The sequence below is a fragment of the Haliotis asinina genome, chromosome 14 (assembly GCF_037392515.1).
Source record: "Haliotis asinina isolate JCU_RB_2024 chromosome 14, JCU_Hal_asi_v2, whole genome shotgun sequence".
Taxonomy (NCBI): Eukaryota; Metazoa; Mollusca; class Gastropoda; order Lepetellida; family Haliotidae; genus Haliotis; species Haliotis asinina.
In genome coordinates, this window is record NC_090293.1 from 2743012 (window position 1) to 2767194 (window position 24183).

Genomic DNA, 24183 nt, shown 5'->3' on the forward strand with positions numbered 1-24183 from the left:
AATACGAACATTTTGTGGCATTGACAGTCATTTCTTTGATATTAAAATACCAATGAATTAAGTACCCTGTCAGGAAACGTTAAACCACCCACTCCAGAATCCAATGATAGACAACCAAAGTGACACAGCTGAAAGCTTGTGACACGCCATATACAGTGATGGCGACCACTGAAATGAAATGAGTAAGAAAATATCCACCCGTTATTTCACGTGGCGAAAACAAAGTAATCAGAAATTTGGCACCACATTGCCAGAATTACAGGATGTATGATTCTCTGTATTTATAGAAACATTTACTTGATTTCAGATGTGTATACCAAGGGAACGAAAACACGAGCTACATGAACAGAGGTGTCAGCATTATTGTACAAGTACACGTGTGACAGTGAATACTGATCGCAATTAATTGAAACGGTCCTTGAGAAACACCGTTGTCCTACTGCAATACATATTAAATCACTTATACCTATGCATAATGCTATGTTAGTTTGCTATACACGTGTTTAAAAGGCCCCGCAATTATGTGAACAAACTGAGAGTATAACAGTACAGTTTTGATAAATAATTATCGATTAGATCTTAAATCTAACATGAATGTTCAAGAAGTGACCATAAACAACGGACAAGGCTGACTTGTACATAAGTGTCCCACACTGTATAGTTGCCAAGGTTTACAATCATTCTGCCTACATATCATTCTGCCTACATCTGACCTGCATTGTGGTTATTCTTAATGCCGGATATTAACCATCTCAAAATACTCGAGTGTCATCTTCTTTTTGTCATACAATGTTATTCTTTTTATATAACTTTAAAAATGCAATTGTAACTGCTACATATAATGAAACTAAATTTCGTGGAATGTCTGTGACGTCACAAGTATGTGGGTAGCGATACATGACGTCACAAGTATGTGACATAATTTCCTCCTGATCACTCAGCTTACTGCGTTAGGTCATCTGGTTGTTAGTAGGTTTTTATGTTAAAGCACGTATTGCTTTGAATGTCCGTCTTCGCTTTGTAATGTACTCCATCAGTCATAAACAGACATGGATTTTCTGTGATCAAAAGACTGACATTACCATAACTAATCTGACAAATTAGCATATGACCTCTATAATTTGCACCGATATCCGTATTTGACCCCAACGGATACGGAAAATATCCGTTGACTTTATCAAGTGCCTTTGCCAACCAACCAACCAACCAACCAACCTGTCAGCCAGCCAGCCAGCCAGCCAAGCAAGCAAGCAAGCAAACAGATCAATCAATCAATCAATCATGATTTTGATGGACCTCTAGGCTAATGTACTAGAAGTAAACAGAAATATGGCGTCTTCCACATTTGCAATTGTAGTACAGGCATTGTTAATGATTACCCCAAGATGCGATTTACTGTAATCCAATTAATAAACGCTCCATACCTCAGCAATACGTTTAACGATTGACCATGAGACCAAAAACAAGTCGGGAGAATTTCAATTGATAAGTCAATCACAATGACGTTGCGAGTCCACAAGCAGGACAGGGACCAAACGACCATGTCACAAGCTTAATAACGGGTATGTCCACCAACATTGCATCGACGACGCATAGAGTCTATCAAACGTGCAAGGAAGGCTTGTGGGATGTGACGCCAGATTCACTCAAGTTTTGTTGCAAGGTCAAGGACGTTATCTGGTGGATGAGGAAGACGGCCAAGGCGTCGATCCATCTCGTTCCAAACATGCTCTATGAAAGGGAAAGATCCGGTGAATCTGCAGCCCACCTCAGTAAGTATGAGGGCAGGCATTGTCGAAGGCACAAGAAACGTTCTCCCACGCTTCTATTTCTCCATCAAATGAGTTCTTTGGCGTGCCATTATTCTACCCCAAATCACCACGAAACCACCACCACCACCACCAAAGCAATTTCTTTCCAAGACATGGGCCTGTGTATAACGTTCTAACACACGTCTAATGGCACGTTGACGTTCATCACTATGGAAATTGTTATAAAACTCTTGACTCATCTGTAAAAACATTTCTCCACCAACATAAGAGTCTGCGGCACCACATTCGGCGAGTTTGTCGATGGCGTTGTGTCAGGATATAGCGGGACGTCGTAGTCTGATCCAGTGATGACGTAAACGTTGTCGAACTGTGTTGAGGTGAAGTACGGTGACGTCCTGGGATGGTCCCAGCAGTCATCACTGCAGTCTGAAACCTGTGTCGAATATGGGTCACGCTTATCCATCTTTCCTGTCTTGGCGTTGTTACATGTGGACGTTCTGAATGTGGTCTATCGATGACGTCATTTGTTTTCTGATCGCGTTTCACCAGTGCAGAAATGGTGTTCCGGTGGCAGTGGAAATGTGCAACCACTTGTCGTTGAGACATTCCCCCATGGACCATAACAATGGCCTCATGACGTTATGCAGACGTTAGCCTTGGCATGCTATGCGTTTGAATAGAAGTTTAAGTTTTTGAACGATCGCAAGGGTTGGGATTGAGCTTTCCAAAGTGACTGTATTGTGTGCCATTCTTTTGCTCTGTTTCTCTTTCTCGGAATTCACGAGCAACAACGTATTGCACGTATCAAGGACGAAACCACTGACGTCACGGAACGTGGCACTTGCATGTATGTTGGATACATGTCATTAATCTCCGAGTTTAAATCCTTATATGTCTACACAGGTTTGACAAATTTAGATTATAATTTTTGTATGCACAGTTTCTTTATGTGCCTAGTATATAACGATCGATATCACTTGGTGCCGGTGCCCTGTAATAGATCATTGACATCACATGACCGTAACCTGGCCAATTTTCATGAAAAGCAGGTATTGCACGTGCGCTTCCTGCGCTACCTGACTCGTGAGGAACACATGGTTCATTCTGAAAAACGATCTCATTCTTCACATCGATCCTCCTCCCGCCAAACTGGAGAGCAAAAGGATGCGAGTTCGAAACCAGCCGTCGCCACGATATGTTGGAAGTTCCAATAATGTGATATTTTCCGATCAGTGATAGCCAGACACCTTGGTTTAGATATCAAAGTCACATCCCAGGGATTAATCATCTTGCCTGCGTATGACGTAATCCAACAGGAAGCTGAATAACCATTTGTTTTTGTCGCACAGAATAAAATGCACATGCTTTTAAATTCTATGGCATTTTTGTAATTATTCTTTTAACCTGTCTAGTCAATAATCCAACAATAACTCCATAAACCGAGACTGTCTTTGTTGAAATAAATGAGTGTTTTGAAAGCCTGTGAAAAGCTTAACAAGGCCTGGATTTATTCCTAGCTTACATTTCTCTATTGTCATTTCCCTTGTTAAATGCGATCATTGTTATCTCATCACTCATGCCTGGATGAACAGTCCCTGGATTCCATTTGCCCACCCACCCTGCCTGTTTAGCGCAAAGTAACTATCGGCTTCCTTGTTATCTTATCACGGTTGTTTCAATTGTTCGTATATAGCTTTCCGTTCCAGAGATTCTTCATACACCTGAGCGACATAAATCGATAGAATCTCACTCACTTAATTGGGTTGTTGCAGTGGTTGCAGTTGTTGCAGTGGATGATTGTTTGGATGTGTAGGTTGCGTTAGTGCTATCACAATGCCTTATTTTATTGAGAAAATACGGATGGCAATTGAGCTCCAGTTTGTTGTCATTCATGCCTAGACAGGGCTGAATTGTGGGTACTATTGCTTCTCGCTCTCTCGCTCTATTGCTTTCTCGCTCCCTTCCTCGATCGCTTTCTCAAGCAACGATATTGCTTTCTCGTCTCGCGTTATCGCCTTCTCGTCTTGTATGGTGGCTGATTTGGGCCATCGCTTTCTCGCCTTAAAATTTGGAGGTGAGAAGGTGAGAAAGCGATAGCACAAGACGAGAAAGCGATAAAACGATAGAGCGAGATGAGAAAGTGATAAGACGAGATGAGAAAGTGATAACGCAAAACGAGAAAGCGATAGCACTAGACGAGAAAGCAATAAAGCGATAGAGCGAGAAAGCAATAGCGTGATAGTGCGAAAAAGCAATAAAACAAGGCGAGAAAGCGAGAAAGCCAGAAAGCGAGAAAGCGATAGAGTGCGAAAGCGATACCACCTGTCGAAAAAGGCGAGAAAGTAAGAAAGCGAGAAAGCGATAAAACGATAGAGCGATAGGGCGATAAAGCGATAAAGTGATTGAGCGAGAAAGCGAGAAAGTCAGAAAGCGATACAGCGATAAAACCAGAAAGCGAGAAAGCTATATTTACCTTAATACTGCCGTGTCTGCGCATGTCGTCTTGCCTGCATATGACTTAATCCAATAGAAAGCTGAATCACCATTTGTTTTGGTCGCGTACAATAAAATGCGTATGCTTTCAAATTCTATGGCAATTTTGCAATTAATCTTTTAACTTGTCTAGCCAATAATCCAACGACGTCTTCTCTCTTTTGTAGGTAGGTATTGTTATGGGATTAAAAGAGCGGTTGACCGTTCTAATCCTTAAAACAAACAGATTAGACAGGGGTCATCTCAAACTTCACGCCCTACTTTAGCACAGTCACATTTAACTTTACACACAGAAAGAAAATTTACTTAAAGACTTCACAGTCACATTTTAAAATGCAATATATCAGAGACACTTTCATGAACTTTATATCACTCACACATACATTTACATATGTATCACGTATTATTTACTCGCTTTTCAATTCACAATCCTACCAGATGGGACATTGCGTCACCATAAACACCTTAAATTTAAAGTCTATATTTCTGGATGTCAGTGCTCCCGATATTGTTTGCTTTTTAGTCGAAGGGAACCACCGGCTTCCAGTTTCAGAAAGGTGACTTCAGTATGGCATTGTTCAGATTTGATAATGTTAATCAACTTTTATGGTGACATATTTTGGTGACTGGCAGCTGAAAATATCAGTATCTGCAGTCTAAGCAAACTTATACTCAGTACTTTTCGTTACACTCCACTACTGAGGCTAACAAAACCTTATGGGAGATCGTGTCAAGTAACATTTGAGATTGACCAAACAGAACACAGCTTACCAAATCACTTAAGCGTTTCCTGTAGTATTGTACAGCACGTGCTTGATAACAGTGTCTACACCAAAACGTTGCTTATATTATAATAAAGAAGCTGTATATCCATAGAACTGTCCCCACTGTTTAGCACACTAACTGCTAAATACCTCTCTAAGTTCACGATGGTTAGTTAGACCAGCGTTTAACTGCGTAGTGTATACTGTATATACTACCGACGAGAAATAAGGGAACTAATGAAATAATAGCGAATTTGAAACTGCTTTAAATATCCACTAAATCAATTTTAGGCGTCAAGTTCAAGCTGGGCCAGGTTGGCGGGTCCTGGGTCCCTGGCGTACACCCTTCGACCAAGAACGTCCCAGACATGTTCAATTGGGGACAGGTCTGGGGACTTAGAGGGCCAGTCCAATGTCTGGATACCTTCTTGTCTCCGTTAATGATGACCAAATCTGATCGTCTGTCATGTGTAATCCCACCCCACACCATGACACTTCACCTCCATATCGATCATGGTCAAGAATTGCTGCTCTGGCATATCGCTCCCCGCTCCGACGCCAACAACGTTTTCTGCCATCTGTGAATCGTAGGCAAAACCTTGACTCATCAGAGAACATGGTGTAACGCCAGTGGCGCATAGCCCGTCCCTGATGCTGCCTAGCCCATGCCAATCTTTGGCGTTTATGGTGAGCTGAAAGGGTGACACCCTTAAAAGGCCGTCTTGCTTTCAGACGAGCTTGATAGAGTCGGTTTTTAACGGTTGAGGTTGAAATGCGTCTTCCAGTGAGTGTGCGGAATTCTCTATTGATGGCAGGGGCCGATTTAAACCTATCACGTAGAGCAATTAACGTAATGAGACGATCCTGTCGTGGTGTCGTTGATTTTGGTCCGTTTGACGGTACTTATCCCACAGGCGTGAAATTACACTTTTTGATTTACCCATCTGCCGGGCAACTTCACATAATGATGTCCCCCCTCTATCATCCCCACAATTCTCCATTTTGTTGCTTCACCGAGATACTGCCCTCGGAGGCATTTCTGTCAGTAAGTGTCAATCTCTATTGCATTAGTGATTGCGACTTCTCCAGTACATTTACAGGAGTTAACTTCTGTATGCACGTGTAGCACATGCTGGGCATGCATTATGCGAAATTCCATTGTCATTGGATGTTGCGTTTGGGAGATACGTCACGATAACGGACCCTGTCACAGTCAAAGTCATCTACATTCAATTTCTTGGTTCCCTTATTTTCTGTCGGTAGCATATTTTCAACTTTGACTGGACGACTGCATCCTTTTGCCTACGTTAGACCACTGACTGGAATGGATCTGTTTCTACATTTCGGTGCCAATTTAAGGTGCTTTACTGTCAGGCGCGCCTCTTCGTTTACTTGATTTGGGGCGATTTGGGTTCATAAAGGTGAAGATCGTCAGTTAATAAATTTTATCATCTTGAAGAAATCAAAGAAAGTACAACTCTAATTTTTGATAACCATGAAAAACATAAATGGCTCCAGCTTTTTATTATTGCTAAGAGCGACGTAAATCGAATCTCACTCACTTAATGGGGTTGTAGCAGTGACTTTATTTTAGGATGAATGTTTGGATGTGGTTGAATACACCGTTTTAGGTTGCGCTAGTGCTACCACAATGCCTTATTTGTCATTACCCCCCTCCACACTAATAATAATTAGTTGATGTCATTAGGTTTGTTAAGACAATTCCAGTTCAGTGATGGCATAAATCATGCAATTCCCTCAGTCACTTTACAAAATGAATGTTTCCGGTATTTCACATTCAAATAGTATGCCAAAGGAAAGTTTACATCTATCTTAACTTTCAAGCCAAGAAACAATGTCAAGAACATTACTGAAAACCATTTTATACTATTGAGAAACTAAGAATGGCGATAAAGCTCCAGTGTGTAGTCATTCATGTCCAGACATGACTGAATTGTGGGTAATATTGCTTTCTTGCTTTCTCGCATCCTTGCTCTATCGCCTTCTCTCACAATGATATAACTTTCTCGTTTCGTGCTATCGCTTTCTCGTTTCGCGTTATCGCTTTCTCGTCTTGTGCTATCGCTTTCTCGTCTCGTGTTATCGCTTTATCGTCTTGTGATATCGCTTTCTCGCTCTATCGCTTTATCACATTCTCCCCTTGTTTTATTGCTTTCTCGAGCTATCGCGCTATCACTTTCTTGCTCTATCGCTTTATTGCTTTCTCGTCTAGTGCTATCGCTTTCTCGTCTCGTGTTATCGCTTCCTCGTCTCGTGTTATAGCTTTCTCGTCTCGCGATATCGCTTTCTCGCCTCCAAAATTTAAGGCGAGAATGCGATGGCTCAAATAAGCCACCATAGTCATGTGCTATTGCTTTCTCGTTTCGTGTTATCACTTTCCCTTCTCGCGATATCACTATCTCGCCTCCAAAATTTAGGCGAGAAAGCGATGGCCCAAATCAGCCACCATAGAGGTGACTGCTATAAGCGAGCTGGGTTGATAATCTAGAATTACATTTAGGCTATTGCGAATGGGAAGTGACTGGTCCTACAGAAGTAGTGAAAGCAGGGTAGAGTTACAATGGACGATACAGAACGCATTCTACATTATATTTGTTTTGGTTTATTATTTTATTAATAAATGCCTGCTGTACAGATAGAATGTATGAGCTGGTCACATCACGTATGATCTGGTCACATCACGTATTCATGTACATACCTGTGAAAGCGCACGCTCCACACACCTTGAGTCCAACATTGTTTAATCGTCAGGACTTGACGGGTTTGTGTTACATGCAGTCTACTATGCAAGGTACTTGTGACTAAGTATGCACCTTCCCGTCCTTGTGCAACGTGCACAGACTGACCCTGGTTTATGAATCGTATAAGTCGTACTTAACTCTTCAGCTGCAAGTGTCGTTGTAAAACTCCTTTGGTTATGCAATAATTTTAGGTTTGTTTGTGATGTTTACATTTGTCTGTGAATTCATGTTCTTGTTTCAAACCATATTTACTTATTACCGATAGTCACAAAACATTTACAGTTAACAAACGCCTTATCTGTATGGTAGGTGAGCGAGCAGGTACGGACATATGACGAACATGGAGACTGTCAACGTTAGGGTATTCTGCCAGCAGATACTGACAGGCTGTACTTGTCCTGCTATCAAGGATGACATATATCTGTACATATCTAACCACCTGAAACACGTGATGCAATTTATGTAATATTTTCACTATGTATTGTTCGTTCCTATGAGTACTTACCAACTTGGCATGTAACGAACATCGGTGACAACATTCCTTGACGCGTTCATGCATTATATCATTCTGTTTTACATAAATCTCATACAGTTAGGCACATACAAGCATCCGTGATGTCATTCAATGATGCACACATACACGTGCGTGATATTATTTAGTGACACGCAAATATATCATTAGGTGATGCTTGTATCATAAAAAATGTAAACTGTTGCTATTAAACAATTCAATTCCATCAATAACACACACTGAAACATATTTCAGCGATACACATCTAAACAACTCAGAGACACATGCATACTTATGTCGCTCCATGACACACATGTAAGTATCCAGCTTTAACACACGTGTAAGTATGTAGCTCCATGACACACATGTAAGTATGTAGTTTTAACACACGTGTAAGTATGTAGCTCCATGACACAAATGTAAGTATGTAGTTTTAACACACATGTAAGTGTGTAGCTCCATGACACACATGTAAGTATGTAGCTCTGACACACGTGTAAGTGTGTAGCTTCATGACACACATGTAAGTGTGTAGCTCCATGACACGCATGTAAGTATGTAGCTCCGACACACATGTAAGTGTGTAGCTCCATGACACACATGTAAGTATGTAGCTCTGACACACGTGTAAGTGTGTAGCTCCATGACACACATGTACGTATGTAGCTCTGACACACGTGTAAGTGTGTAGCTTCATGACACACATGTAAGTGTGTAGTTCCATCACTTACATGTAATAGTCTGCTCACAAGGTTTTTACACCCTGTCACAGGTGGGCTCAATCCCGTCACCTCAACCTCGTTGGATCATTAGCAGACACTTTAGTCAGCTCGCCCACTGCGCCCCGCAAATTGGGATTATATCAATAATATCCAACTCCTCCACATGTTATAAAAAATTGTACTACCCGGAGCAAGCTTTGTACTGACTGACTGGATCACTAAGCTTAGTACTCCAGATACCCAAAACACTCTCACATGTGTTGTAAACCAGGAAGTTTCTTCGATTATCGCTTTTTATTAGTGGCGAGGCACATACGTTATCTTTTAATAACCTTTGTCCTTTCTTTTCCTTTCTAATCATTTGTGAGTCTGTGACACACCACCCAAAGTGATTTACTGCGACTCTGAAATTGCATGTGATAAATTTACAGGACAGGAGTCAGTAACAGTTCATCTAGCTACGGTCATGGAAACCTTCTTGTACCATATGTTAATTGTGATGGTTTCATCGGCTTCCGTTTGTGGTAAGTTTTCGAAAGAAAATACCCTTTTTCATAATTCGTTGTCTCCAGTTGTTATCTTCTTATAAAACTGAACCTTTGAAACATGGCAATCAATGTCAAATGTGTGTTTTCATCTTATACTCAGTTTCAAAAAGAATGATCATTCCGAAGAAATGACATGAATGAATACACTGAACGCCAAAAGAAACGTTACCTTCCTACCTTTATGAATTACTGAAAAAAATATCAAAGATGATTATGTTACCTTTATGATGTATCTGGAAACCTATCAAAGATGATTCTGTTAGAAGGCACCCATATACAAGAACGCTGAAGAACACAAAGTTTAAGAAAATCACGAAAACACATTTCTCAAATGCTTTCATATTTAGGTGAAATACATTCTTTTAAGAAGTGCCAAATTGTCTTCTTTTCGACCACGCCGAAATAATCCACAACAGTGATTTAGATGTCCAAAAGAAACGTTGAAATAAAATTCTGCTTTCAGACAAAGATAAATGATTTATAAAGTCGCAGTTTTCAACTATTAAAACAAGAAAAGATGTAAAAGAATCATTCTTATGATATCAGGCTTAGAAAAATGTTTCTGCCGATCTAAACTATTGAAAAGGAGTAAAACGTGTCTTTGATATTGTGAAAATGTGTTTACAACATCTAAAATTATCTTTCCTACAAGTTTTGCTTGCAAATGTAACATTTTCTGTTGCGCATAGCAATATCAAACGCCAAAATGTAGCAATATTCAAGCTGTATTTACATCCATTTCAATGATTCAACAGGGTATAAAGAGAGACTAGAACGCATGGTATAATACGCAAGTACGCAAAATATGCTACCATTAACAACTGAAGAGAGAGAAAGAGCTGTTGGGGTGTTGTAGATGAGGTCGACATACAATGCTGTTGCCAATGCCCTCGGATGCCAACGTATCACAGTTATAAAACTTATTCAGTGTAACAGGGAGACTGTGGTCACCGGAGACAGACCATGAAGTGGACGTCCATGCATCACAACGATACTTTCCGCATTAAAGGTCACATGCAACGTAAAACACAACACCTTTCGGTATGCACTTACCGAAACAAATCATCCAAAATGCCAGTTCCACCTATAAAGTATAAACACGATGAAAAAAAGCCCGCGATAAAGGAATTCAAACCAGTCACTAATTTCAATAACTATGTGTATAACTATGGTATGCCTGCCCAGAGCATGAGTTCGCGAGCAGTAGTTTAATGTAATAATTTAATAACATACTCGTTAAATAAAAAATCACAATGTCTGGTTTATTGACACCTATAAATGTCTGCCTGTCTGCCTGATAATGACAATATACAATGCACAACTTCAAAAAATTGACCACATGCAATGGGCTTGTAAGCGGTAAAGAAGAGCCGGCAAAGCGTATCGGCAAATGAACAAGTAACCAATAAAAAGGCTTCGTTACACTTGAGTGCACACCCTCCGGCTCTGACTGGATTCGGCATCGCGGCTGCTTCGTTTCGAGGGATGTAAGCCCAAGAACAAAATACGGGACATTTGATCTGTGATTATACGCTTATAATTTTGTTGATTTGTTTTTTCTTAATCAGCAATGCATTTCATATATCATGAATAAGTGATAACTGTGTTTTAATCATGTTAAAAGGGTAACGTTTCTTTTGGCGACTATTATGTGTAGTGGCTCTAAGTGTCCTGCGTTATAACTTGTTCGAAGTATTAATAAACATTTCACTTGAAAGACCGAGAGGCTGGATAATTCCTTATCTAGAGCAGAATGAAAACGTACACTGCCGCTGTGATTTCTTAAACCTGACATATATTCTTGAAAAAGAACGCACAAGCCCTAAGTAAGAAAATGTAAAAACGTGTACATTAATCGATTAAGTTTGAGCATATACTCTTTAAAAATAAAACAGCTTGACATACTAACAAGTTGAATTTTCGGAAAATATCTGACTCAAACCAGTACATACTGAATCCCAACATGTAGAGGAATGGTTGCCGACGACAAGACGTTCGTGAAAAAGGGAACAAAGGAAAACATCTGACAAAAAACAATATATGCTTTTTCCGAACATGACTGCCGACGACAAAATGTTTAAAAATAGGAACGTTGAAGAAAAACTTAACGTTACACTTTAGTGAAACGCTAAAACGCAACCTACATGAAATGCACGTGCATCATGATACGTGTATCACCCCGTGCTGAAGTCTATGACTATAGACTCTAAAACACCACATGAATGGTACACCACATGTATTTCTTTAAGTAACTATAGACGGCAAGAGAATCAAAAGACTGACGGAAGCTCAACGCCATCGGCCGTTTTACAACAACGGGCAAATGGCAGGGCAACTGTTAAACGCAGTTCGGCACAAAAGTGCGTGGCATCGACAGACACGTTGTCTCCCATCCCGTCGTTTGCAGGAGGAAACACGATTCATCGCTGAACCAAACGTGTCGCCAGTCCTCAAGGTTCCATGCCTGTACCATGTTGCACCACTGAATAGAACCAAATAGAATCGGGCATATGGATGCCATAATGGAGACATGGCATAGGAACAGCAGACTGGAACTCCTCTGCTTCCAAACGTTCAGTGCCGATATTTCGGTCAGTAGCACTGGATCTTGGCATTTTGGTTTACGTCATAGATTTCATTTGGCTTTTTGTGCGTTTGGGATGCGTTCGCGGGCAATATACAACCACAACCCGAATTGGACTGCTGAAAACGCTTGTACACTTATTGTCTTTCTTTCGAAGAGTGTACAAATTTTGAAAAACACATATATCGATGGATGATTTTTTAGTGATCAATGACCTAAATAGTTTATACAGGAAGGTGTACTTCATGATCTGAGTGGTGCTGTAGTGACTACACAAGCATTCATGCCTTATGTACAGTTATTACAGTTATTTTTTTTAAAAAATACACACTGGGGAACAGTACGATATATAAGGAATGAGCATCAATTAAGCACCCAAAAGTGATCAAATCAGAGACGTCAACGAATTATATCTAAATACGCATGCAGTTAACATGGAATTCACTTGCAGACTCAAATGCATGCTTTTCATGCTAACGTTCTGTCATGGTACAAGCGACTGAGGGGTATGAACAGGTGAAATGAAGTTTCTCATTGCTTTCTTATCGACGCATCAATAAGTGAACAGTGCTAAAATTTTAGACATGCAGAGGCGTAGGCTTTCTGGAAATACCAGACGGCAGATTATTGGTATGCAAGAAGCTGGTTTGTCCTGTCAAGGCTTGGGGTCCTGATTGAATATCTGTCACACTGTCATTAGTCGCCTTGTAAGGAAACATAACGGCCACTACGTCAAGGATCGTCCATGATCAGGATGGCCGAGAAGGACCACTCCCTGTGATGACCGTGTCCCTGTTCGCCGACTGAGACGCAGGCCCATGACCAGTGCCAAAGATCTCAGAGAACAATGGAGAGTGGGTGTTCGTCTCCATCCAAAGGAGGCTCAGGTCCGCTTGACTGCACGTCGTCGAATCAGACGTTCTTTACTCAGTGATAGACACAAGGCTCAACGTTTGGCTTGATGACATTGACGGGAAAACCACAATCTGAGGACATGGCGCAGGATCCATTGGTCTGATGTAAGCCGTTTTCTTCTTCGTGTTACTGATGGTCGTTGGCGAGTTTGGAGAAGGTGCAATGAGGGTTATCAACAGTGGATGATCAATGCAGTTGAACCCTTTGAACCTCTGTAATGGTGTGGGGGTGTATCTCCTATGACTGTAAGGTGAATCAGACAGATTACAGATTGACAGATTACCTTGGTCTGTGAGAAGCCCTGATCTCAACCCATTTGAGCATTTATGGGGCCATCTGGGGTGTCACGTTCAAGAAATGATCCATCTGCTCAAAATCTACAGGAATTAGCCCAGGCTCTTCATAACAAATGGCAGAGGATTCCAATGATGTGCATTCGGCGTTTGATTTCCAGCATCAGGAGGAGGGTTGCAGCAGCTATCCGTGCGACGGGAGGATACACCAAATACTGATGTCACCATTACCACAGACATTGTCTGTGTATCCATAGTTTTGGACATGATAACGTTTGATAACGTTTTTAGTGCCCCCATATGACCGTCAATAAATTACAGATGAAAGTAGCAGCAGTGTTGTTAGTTGACAGATTGACATTTTAGATCATTCAGTAACGAAATTGTAGCCATGTGTTTAGTTTCCATATCATGAGTGACCAGAGTGTTGTGTTAAAGACAAAATCTTATAGATCAAATCTAAATACAACAAGTGGTATTTGATGGATGAAAATTCATATTGCTAAAATAGACATATTCATGACGCCTGGAGAGGGAGTTTGGATGGCTGAACAGTGAAAGTCACCAACATAATCCGTTTATCAACGTTTATAAAACTCTGCCTACAATTTATATACATATAGAATAATCAATAGACTTGTGCTAGTTACATGGTTGACGCCAAATGTTGCATGTAGTGTTATGAATAAAGAATGCATCTAATTATATTATATATAAACAAAACCTGATCAAATGACATCCAGAAATTGTCCAGTGAAGACTACACCTATGACAGAGACCAAGAGGAGACACCGCTTTCTCGCATTCAATTAGGGCAGCAAGAAAATGATAAAGCTATAACATGAGACAATATGGCAATAACACCGAGTAGTATAAGTACTGGGGCTTCTAACTCACATCAAATATATAAGCTATATAATATCAATAACGTGATCTAGACCTTCTTCTTCACAAACTCTGAAAAAACAGACACTACCCGTCTGGGTTCACATAAGGTCGGGTTTGTTCACATAAGGTGATCTTGGGGTGACGTGCAGACAGCCAACTGCAAGTCACTACACAACCTGTTTGAGAGGTCCGACAGTAGACATTGCAGAAGTATATATGTATATCAGTTTCTAATAGGATACTTACACAGTAATCACGTGCTGTATTCAGGGTAACTACATCGATTATGGGCTCAGTGTTGTATTCTTTTCTTATCATGTCGTTTAGGTAGCTGGCTATACATATATGTAAACTATCAACAATCAGTTCAGTCAGAAAATACTCTTTGAAGACATCTTCATTAATAACAATAGTCAACTGATAGATGCCGTGCCCTAATTCTATGAGTTTGTTAACAATCAGAGGCTTGGCATCAGCCAAAGATATATTTTCAGCCCACCACAAGTCCATTATTATACATAGGTGAGAACAAATCTCTAATGGGGTCGTGATCACGTGATAGGAAAATATTTGAGAGGCTGGAAGATGGAAGTTCAAAGAAGTATAAACTTTGGGGATATAATACAATTGGTATTTCATAAAGTGGATAAAGAACTGAAACATTTAAGAGGTATTAAATTTCAGCTCACATCAACCTGGATATAGCAAACTATAAACCGTTGAAAGGAGGGAAATCTTACCAACCCCTAAATATTTCACAGACAAACACGCTACAGTCAATATTCCAAATATTCAAGGGGAAAAATGTATGAGGATATGATTAAGAGTTATCAAATTTCCAGTTAAGAAAAATCAATGCAGACTTTCCAGTTACCCGGAAGATGATGGCTTTATTTGGGATGGTATAGATGAACCCATCCTTATCTCTCAGTGCACAAAAATAGAAAAAATGGATCCAGATTTGGCTATAAACATATTCGGGCACGAAGGAAAAAAACTCATATTCCACAGGATAAGTCCTGTAATTGTATAAGGATGGTAGAAAAACAGCTAATGTATTTCTAATACAAGAATGTGAACAATGTCACTACATATCGGTAACACATTTCAGCCGCTTGGTGTACAGTCAGTCTAAACACAAGGAAAAGAAACACTTGTGAAAGGTGCTTTCACAGGTTTTTTAGAGCCGATCTGTTCAATTCGCACACGGAAGATTACCTAGGTGTAGGGGAGACAGTTGTACAAATAGGTACGCTGACCGAAAACACTAAAATCTTCCAGAAATATCAAATGTCAGTACCTTATATTATCTACGCCGACTTCGAGGCTATCATTAAACCAATCGATACGATTGCTCCATTCCCTAACAATACTTTCACTCAGAAAGTTCAACAGCACGAAGTGTGGGTATGTGGTCGTTCGTTGTGATGGCCAAACTACCCCTCCCATTATTTATAGAGGCCCAGACATGGCTCGGGCATTTCTAAAGTTTTTACAACGTGAAGAGGAAGAGATTACGAAAAAATTGCACAACATAACACAAGTGCCCATGACCCAAGCAGATAAGGAAGCCCACAGCAAAAGCATGCATTGTCATGTATGCTGTAAACCTCTGAATGGTGATTTGGTCAGAGACCACTGTCACATTACTGGTAAATACAGAGGTGCAGCTCACAATGACTGTAATTTTAAGTTGAGGATCAATCATAAACTTATTCATATCCTGGTTGAGTATTCCAAACAATATGGAGAGATAAATATCCTTTTCGTTAAACAGGTTGAGATTCATAGACAGTGTTCAGTTTCTGTTGTCGTCTCTAGACAGTGTGGTCAAGGCCAATAATCCATACGACTTGGCTGTAACTAATCATTACACAGAAGAGACACTAGAACTTTGGTGGTACGTAAGGTTATTTACCCGTATCAATATATGGATGACTGGTCTAAGTTTAATGAGACATAGTTACTTCCCATTAACCGCTTCTATAGAAAGCTGACTGATGCGTCTGTCTCGCAAGACATTTATGAACACGTGAAAAATGTATGGGAAAAACTAGACTGTAAGAATTTAGGTGATTACCACGATTTATATTTGAAAACGAACGTGTTGTTGCCAGCTAATGTCTTCGAGATATTCAGAAAAACGTGTTCGAAGCAATACGGTTTGGACCCCGCTTGGTATTATTCAAGTCCTGGGTTCCCTCGGGATGCCCTACTGAAGAAAACCAGTGTGGAATTATTCACAGATTATGATATGCATCTGTTTATTGAGAAACAGTTAGGCGGGGTATTTCTATGGTATCGAAACGTTATGCTTATCAAGTATGTGGAAGGTCATAACCCTAATAAACCAGCAAACCACCTACAACAGGGGGATTCAAATGGGTCCAGTCGGATTGGGCTTTACCCCACGGGGATGTCATGAGTATTGCACCTGATTCTAATAAGGGTTATATACTCGAAGTGGACTTAGAATACCCCATGTGGAATTGCACCAGTCTGACAACAGTTACCCCCTGGCACCCGAACGGTTGAGGGTTAGCCAAGACTGGATGTCTGAGTAACCAGCTTGGGGTAATGGGGGTATCCCCCATTGAGAAACTGGTACTGAATTTGATGAAAAAAAGTATATCGTTCACTATCGTAATTTACAGCTGTATCTATCGCTGGGTATGAAGCTGTCTAAAATACATAGAATACTGAAGTTCAATCAAAACCCCTGAATGGAACCCTACGTCGGGATGAACATGGACTTGAGAAAGCTGGCCACTAACAACCTCAAGAAAAACCTGTACAAACTAATGAACACCTCTGTATTCGGTAAAATGTTGGAGCATTTATGAAAACGCATTAACATGAAGCTAGTCTGGTCGAATGAGGAAGATATGATCAGGAAACTGATAGCGAGGTTGCCATACAATAGACGTACTATATTCGATGGTGACCTGGCAGCGATACATATGAAAAGAGCCACACTGAACGTAATCGACCAGTCTATGTTGGTGTGAGCATTCTAGACCTTTCCAAACACCTGTTGAATGACTTCTACTATAATGAGCTCAAGAAGTAGTATCCGGGTAGGGGTTTGGGAGGCACCCCCACCTGTGAGGTGTTGCACACGGATACTGATTCACTTCTGATGGAGATTCAAACCGAGGACATGTACGAGGATATGAAATCAAATATACACCTGTACAACCCCAGTGACTACCGGAGAGACCACCCTATGCACAGTCAAGTCAACAAGAAGGTATTGGATAAGATGCAGGATGAGTGTGCTGGTGCACCAATTGTTGAATACGTGGGACTGAGACCTGGCTGAAACAACATATCAAGCATACCATCTACAGACAGGCCCCATTCGAGAAAAAAACGTTCAAACACCAAATGAATATAGTTCGTTGTGATGGGCATAAGATATGTGGGTTGAATTTGAAAAAGACGTCTCTGTCACCGATGGACACAAAACGATGGATAGCTCTGGAGGGTGTCAATACATACGCTTATGGTCACAAAAATATTTAAATTATGTATACATAAGTGAGAAAATTTACTACAGCCTGTGGGGATATTGGAAAAGGGCAGATGCTATTAAAAAATTAACTAAAGCCGCACACGTTTCTGAAGGAAAAGCCAGAGCCTGGTTACAAAAACAAGCTAAATGGCTACTATACTTATCAGCGCCGAGATATATACCCAGGAGAAAAATTGGTATTCATATTCCTAATCAAGTTCACCAGACCGACCTGTTGTGTCTTCCACGTGATATGGTCAGATGTAAATCCTACAAGTATGCCCTGACAGTTGTAGACATAGCCAGTCGCTATAAGGAAGCTGAACCGTTGACCATGAAGGACGCGACACAAGCAGCACGTGGTTTCAACCGTATATACAAATGCAGTCCACTGACGTGGCCCTTCCAGCTGCAAGTCGACACAGGTCAGGAATTCATGGGTGACGTGTCACAACCAAACACAATGTCGAGATAAGGAGGGGTGCGGACAGTGAACATCGAAGTCAAGCCATAGTCGAGCGATTCAATCGCTCCATAGCGGAACGTTTGTTTGCACATCAATATTCACGTGACTTGCAGTCAGCTGTCTGCAGGACCTCCAACACTGAATGGATAGTACGACTTCCTCGTGTGGTTGACTCGATGAATCACGAAGTAACAAGACTACTTGGGGGTGTGGGTAGACCCCACACGAGGACAGTCAACACGATCCGTATGAAATTAGTTGTATCAGAGGTGGTAACACCATGTCCAAAAAAAGAAAAAGATTCCAGATTGCGCGATTGTTAGATATTTATATCAACCAGGTGAATACGAGGGATACACCCATAAACGTGCTACAAATCCTATCTGGTCAATGAAAACATACAATATTGATCGAGTGGATATCAAAGCCGGGCAATCCAACCTGTACTTCTTGGAAAATGGGGCACATAGAGGGTTCATACACGAGGAATTACAAATGACACCTTGATCTTTAATAAACGTTTAACATCACTGATGTAGCCTTTTTTCTCTTGTAAATAATCTGAAATCGTTTTTTATCCGTGCCGTGGGCTTTACATAATCGGTAATAACCTTTCACCCCTATACCACACACCGAGCACGTATAGTTAGTATGGCTTGTACGGTGAAAACAACAATAATCCTCTACTTCGGTTTTATTACCAATTTCAAATTACAGTTTTCCCCATATGCACCCGGTGACAAATATACGGAGCTGTTCTCATTTTTTGTGATATACTAATTTGTGTAATGAATCTAATTGTTTAACTATTAACACTGTCGCTGCTAAGCCAAGTGCCATGAAGACCAATTCACGATCTTTCTGACCCTCTCAAGGACTGTAATACTGAGACATAGTTGGGGCATTGCCTAATGGTTCCAGTTGTTTACCCGTTAACACGTCGTATTCTTTCAGAGCTTCGTTGACGTCCTCGAAACTTCTAACGGCATGATTTTTGCGCTGGAGTTGATTATTGATAAAATCTAGTCTCTTCATTCATCTCTTAGCATATTCAGCCTGTGAAGCCTGTAGTTTTTCTACGGCTATATTCTGTTGTTTTCGCTCTGCTTCTACCTCAGCCACGTTTGCCTCTCAATTGAGAAACCAGAAAATTACTCCTGGAAAATGCTAGGGCATTCACGAGAGTCCCGCCAACCATCATTGCTACTGTGGCCATTTTATATATATCACTTTAACATATTTTCGGGTATAATACCTTGCTTTACCAGAACGTCTTTGGTGGCCATTGCCATACCAATGTTCATAGTAAGCATAAAAATTTCTCCTAGCCCCTCCAACACAATACAACAAATAACATAACACACACTGGATGGCTATGCTGTGCACCGCCGTGTTTATTGCGTGAAAAAAGGGTGCATATGTCTACGAGTATGCCTCTCAGACACTTGTGACAAGCCTCAAAATTGGGGACAAGCCTCTGAAATGTGTGACAAGCCACTTTGACGGCAACGAGCCTCCACAACAGCAACAAGCCTGATGGCAGCAACGAGCTGCTCACATAACGATGAGCTGTACACTGACCTGAAACATTTAGAATAGGTTAAAGCACAGTATCAGAACCCTTTTTTTAAGTATCCATGCCGCAATGTGTAAGTGGTGCACAACAAGCGAGAATGATAATTCAAATACAATACGCCGTATATACTCTCAGTAGGCGTCACCTACAAATGAATTACACCCCTTCGTTGTATTCCCCTAAAACGATAGAAATATCATTTCTCCTAGCCCCTCCAACACAATACAACAGATAACATAACACAGATTGGATGGCTATGCTGCAAGACTCAAAGAATGAGCAAACTAAAGGCCAAGTGAATGCAACACTTGCAAACGCTTTTCCATGGAATCTTTTACATAACCATCTTTAGCGCTCTTGCTCTTCCATCCACCGTGCCTCTTGGACATCTTGTCTGGAAAAGCACTGTTAACAGCTACTGAGGTGCCACCTGCATGCAAACTGTGCGAACCGTATTGCCTAATGTCGGAAATGAAGGGAGAAAACGTTTCAATATACAACTCTCTCAAGCGTGAATAAGTCATAGATCTATTTTCTTTTCTGAGAACAAACCTAGCTTGGCACTTGGAAATGTTTCTATACAAGTATTCTTGTGATCCTTCAAGGAACTGCGTTAACTCCAGATACTTCTCCAACCACATGACTGGACACATTTTGGAACCTGTCCTACTGATCAATAACCATGCACCATCTTTATACACATCAGTCTTTGATTTCTCAATAAAAACCATTATGTAAGCTTCATAAGTCAGAATATCGGTGCGTCTCAAACTCAGCAATATCTCAGGAACCCTGCATAGGCATGCTGACACATTGGCACAGTGAGGACATCTTTCAAGCACTCTGTATCTGAATGAAAATCAACCAAATGTTCTAATATGTCGATAGATATAGGTTCTTTTTTACACACTGGTTTAGCCAGTTTGCTCTGAGCAGGCTCCAATACATTTCTCACCAGAAGATTCTCAGTTGGACTGGACAAGCCTATAATACTGTGAGCGTGATGAATGCTATAAAAAGCCGCATGTACAGGAGAAAAAGAATGACTTAGTTGCATCACAGAAACTAGATAAATGGCACAATGTAAAGGTTTAATGGGAAAATGTATAGGCATATCCTTACTTCTTGCCCACCTAAGCCACTTCTGAATTCCATAGTCATATTTCTTATTAGTTGAATCAGCTCGAGTAAATTCCAAACGTTCTGGAATTCTTCTAACCAGCTCTCTGCCTGGGCCTGAAAGGCTATGAATGTCATCAACGTATGCATTCTCAAACACATCTGCAAAGAGAACAAGTCAATCTGTATTTCATTTTGATTGCAAGCATGTCAAAGGTTAAGTCTCTCTCACCAAAGATACCCCCTGGAATACGATTCCTTGTCTCTGGTAAATACACGAAATCAAGCAATTCAGGTATGAAAGTTCCTTTCAGACACAACAGTGGCCAATAACTAGTTGAGTACCATGCAGGTACAACTAAAGTACCTTTAGCTTTACAAACCCTCATATGTGCAAGAACTGTACAAAACAAAGGTTGTACACAGGCGGTACAATCCACTTGATTGTATCACCCCAATGCTCAGTGAGAACATCTATTGCAGCGCATCTTTGATCCCAGAATCGTGAACAGAAACTTGAGACTTTTGCATTGTAATGAGAAGCGACTCTGTCAACATCATATCTTCCCCACATCTTCTCCAGATTTGTGGAAATATATAGTGAAATTCACCAATCATCGTGATCTTTATTCCTGTTCAACAAGTCAGCCTTATCAGTAAGGGACCTAGGAAGCCACTGCATTTCCAAATGAACGAAATGATCTAGACACGCGTCGAATGTAGATCTGGCAACAGCCTGCATGTCTGGTTTCATGCTACCTTTACACACTGTGGATTCAACGTTCATATTGTCAGTGAACCATTTCACTCGCTGTGAAGCTAACTTTCCAGCCAAGCTTCACGTTCACTGCCATCAGCTCTCGCCAGGTAGAGCTTTTATTCGCCTCTTCTGTGGACCAATGTCCATGTATCTCACTCTTGCCAAGCTGAACACAATATCCACCATACCCACTAGAACTAGCATCACTGTACACTACCTTAGTGACCATGCCTTGTTCTACTAGCATACAGTCCTTGTGCTTATGCAGATTGTTCTTCCTAAATAGCAGTTGATCTATACTCTCAGGAGAAAGTGAAATATAATCATTCCAAGAAATAACTTCTAGAGTCTGCATAGTCAATGATCTTGTCATCAGCTGACAATCTTTATGGAAACAATCTGACCAACAACTAAAGTGACAGATTGAACGGGAACTTTGCCTGAATGATCTAGCAGATACTGGACAGATGACAATAGTTTATCCAGTCTCCGTATAGGAATTGACATCATATCTATGGTATCAATAACAAGACCCAACCAGTCAACAAGTTGATTTGGCTCCCATGAGGACTTCACGACCTTCGGTACAAAACCAGATTTTACTAGGTCACTCTTGATAGCTAACCCAGTGCTTCTTACATCATTCAAACTATGACCGGAGATTATTCCATCATCCAGAAATGTCACACATCTGTACGACTGAGATCACCAGTACTTTACCAATTGCCGTGTAATTTTAGTAAACACGTATTGAGCAGTTGTCAGTCCAAAGGGCATAGCTACAAACTTGTAAAATGTCCTATCACCACCAACACCCCAGGAAAATCCTAGAAAATCAGTATGAGGTTCGAAAATATGTACATGGTGATAGGCAGAATGTATGTCAAATTTCACCAACCAATCATTTTTGTTTATGTACATAAGAGCTGTACGCCAATCTTCATACTTCACAGAGCATTTCCAAACATGCCTATTTAGTAATGATAGATCTAAATCAGTCTCTTCTTCCCGGACGGACCCGTGAAGGTCCCGGGGTAGAATAGGCCTTCAGCAACCCATGCTTGCCATAAAAGGTGACTATGCTTGTCGTAAGAGGCGACTAACGGGATCGGGTGGTCAGACTAGCTGACTTGGTTGACACATGTCATCGGTTCCCAAATGCGCAGATCGATGCTCATGTTGTTGATCACTGGATTGTCTGGTCCAGACTTGATTATTTACAGACCGTCGCCATATAGCTGGAATATTGCTAAGTGCGGCGTAAAACTAAACTCACTCACTCACTCACTCTTCCCGGACGACCGAGTCACAACAGATAGACGACTAACGATAGTAGGCTTCTTTTCACAGACAACGACCAAACCTTTCTTGACTAAATCATGAATAGCACCTTCTACAAAATCAAGATTTGCATAGCGCTGATCGGTTATTCCTAATTATCTGGGGGATGAATAGAAAGGTATTCTGTAGCCATTATCAGTGATGTCAATGTTACAGCTGAGATAAGGCGCCAAGAATCACATGACTCGCTGTAGGGGAGTGAGGGGTGGTTTATTCAGTTCATATTGGTAATCGTAAGCACTGGAATGACATAACATTCTTATTAAAATTTGTACAATACATGATGTTTGGCATAGGCAGCCCAAGCAGTTTACCACAATAAATTCTGTAATCCAACAATGAAGTTATTCAACATAACTGAGCAAGTGAAATAATTACATGATACATTGGCTGTGCCACCAAGGGAAATAGTTCATGGTCCAGTAACCTAGTTTGCCCAAGAAACTGTTAAACTTAGCAATATGTACACATATATTGATAGGCAATAAAGTTCACAACTATAAAAACATACAGTCAGATAAATATTTGATAACCCTTCGTAGATACTGGAAAGCTGTACATAACAAATAGACATATGTGGACAAATGAAAATGCATCTTACCCATTTGTGGAATAGAGCCTAGTATGTGATCTTGATAATCTGGACCATGTGTTCACATGTGACCTGCCAAGTGCAAACATCATTTGTCATTGTGACAACACATTCACCATCATATTTGATGATCTCCATTCACACAATGCAAAGAAACCCATTGCATGCATAAACACAGGGAAGCAGATACCAATCATTCAGAAATATAAAAAAACGCTTTCATCTATATCTCTGCTCTCCACTCACAAACAAACAATAAACCTATAGCACATATACATCTAAACAACCGTGAACCATGGTTGTAGAAAAATGAAAGAATACTTGCAATACTGTTTGATTTTACACCTGAGCTATAATACAATATGACATGAACTTTGGGTTTAAACATAAGTTATCACCTTTGTCTAGTTTACAATATTACCATATGTAGCAAATTACCAAATAACATTTATAATGTAATTAAATTAATGAAGTTATTAAAAAGTCCAAGGCACTTGAACTTAGCATCATGTTAAAGTATCAAACTGACCTGTCTGATGAAAACTACAGCTGTACGCCTGGGC

The 24183-nt window shown here is 40.6% G+C and overlaps 1 protein-coding gene and 1 pseudogene across 1 annotated transcript in view; one reads left to right on the forward strand and one right to left on the reverse strand.

Annotated features, from left to right (window-relative positions):
• Positions 1-9360: 9360 nt before the first annotated feature.
• The window catches only part of LOC137262022 (uncharacterized), a 32632-nt gene continuing 17809 nt past the window's right edge, over positions 9361-24183 (forward strand). The window contains exon 1 of the mRNA XM_067799818.1: positions 9361-9548. Within this exon, the coding sequence (XP_067655919.1) occupies positions 9491-9548 (58 nt within the window). The 5' untranslated portion in view covers positions 9361-9490. The remainder of the gene's footprint in view (positions 9549-24183) is intronic.
• LOC137261928 (uncharacterized) lies at positions 21080-22608 on the reverse strand (annotated as a pseudogene).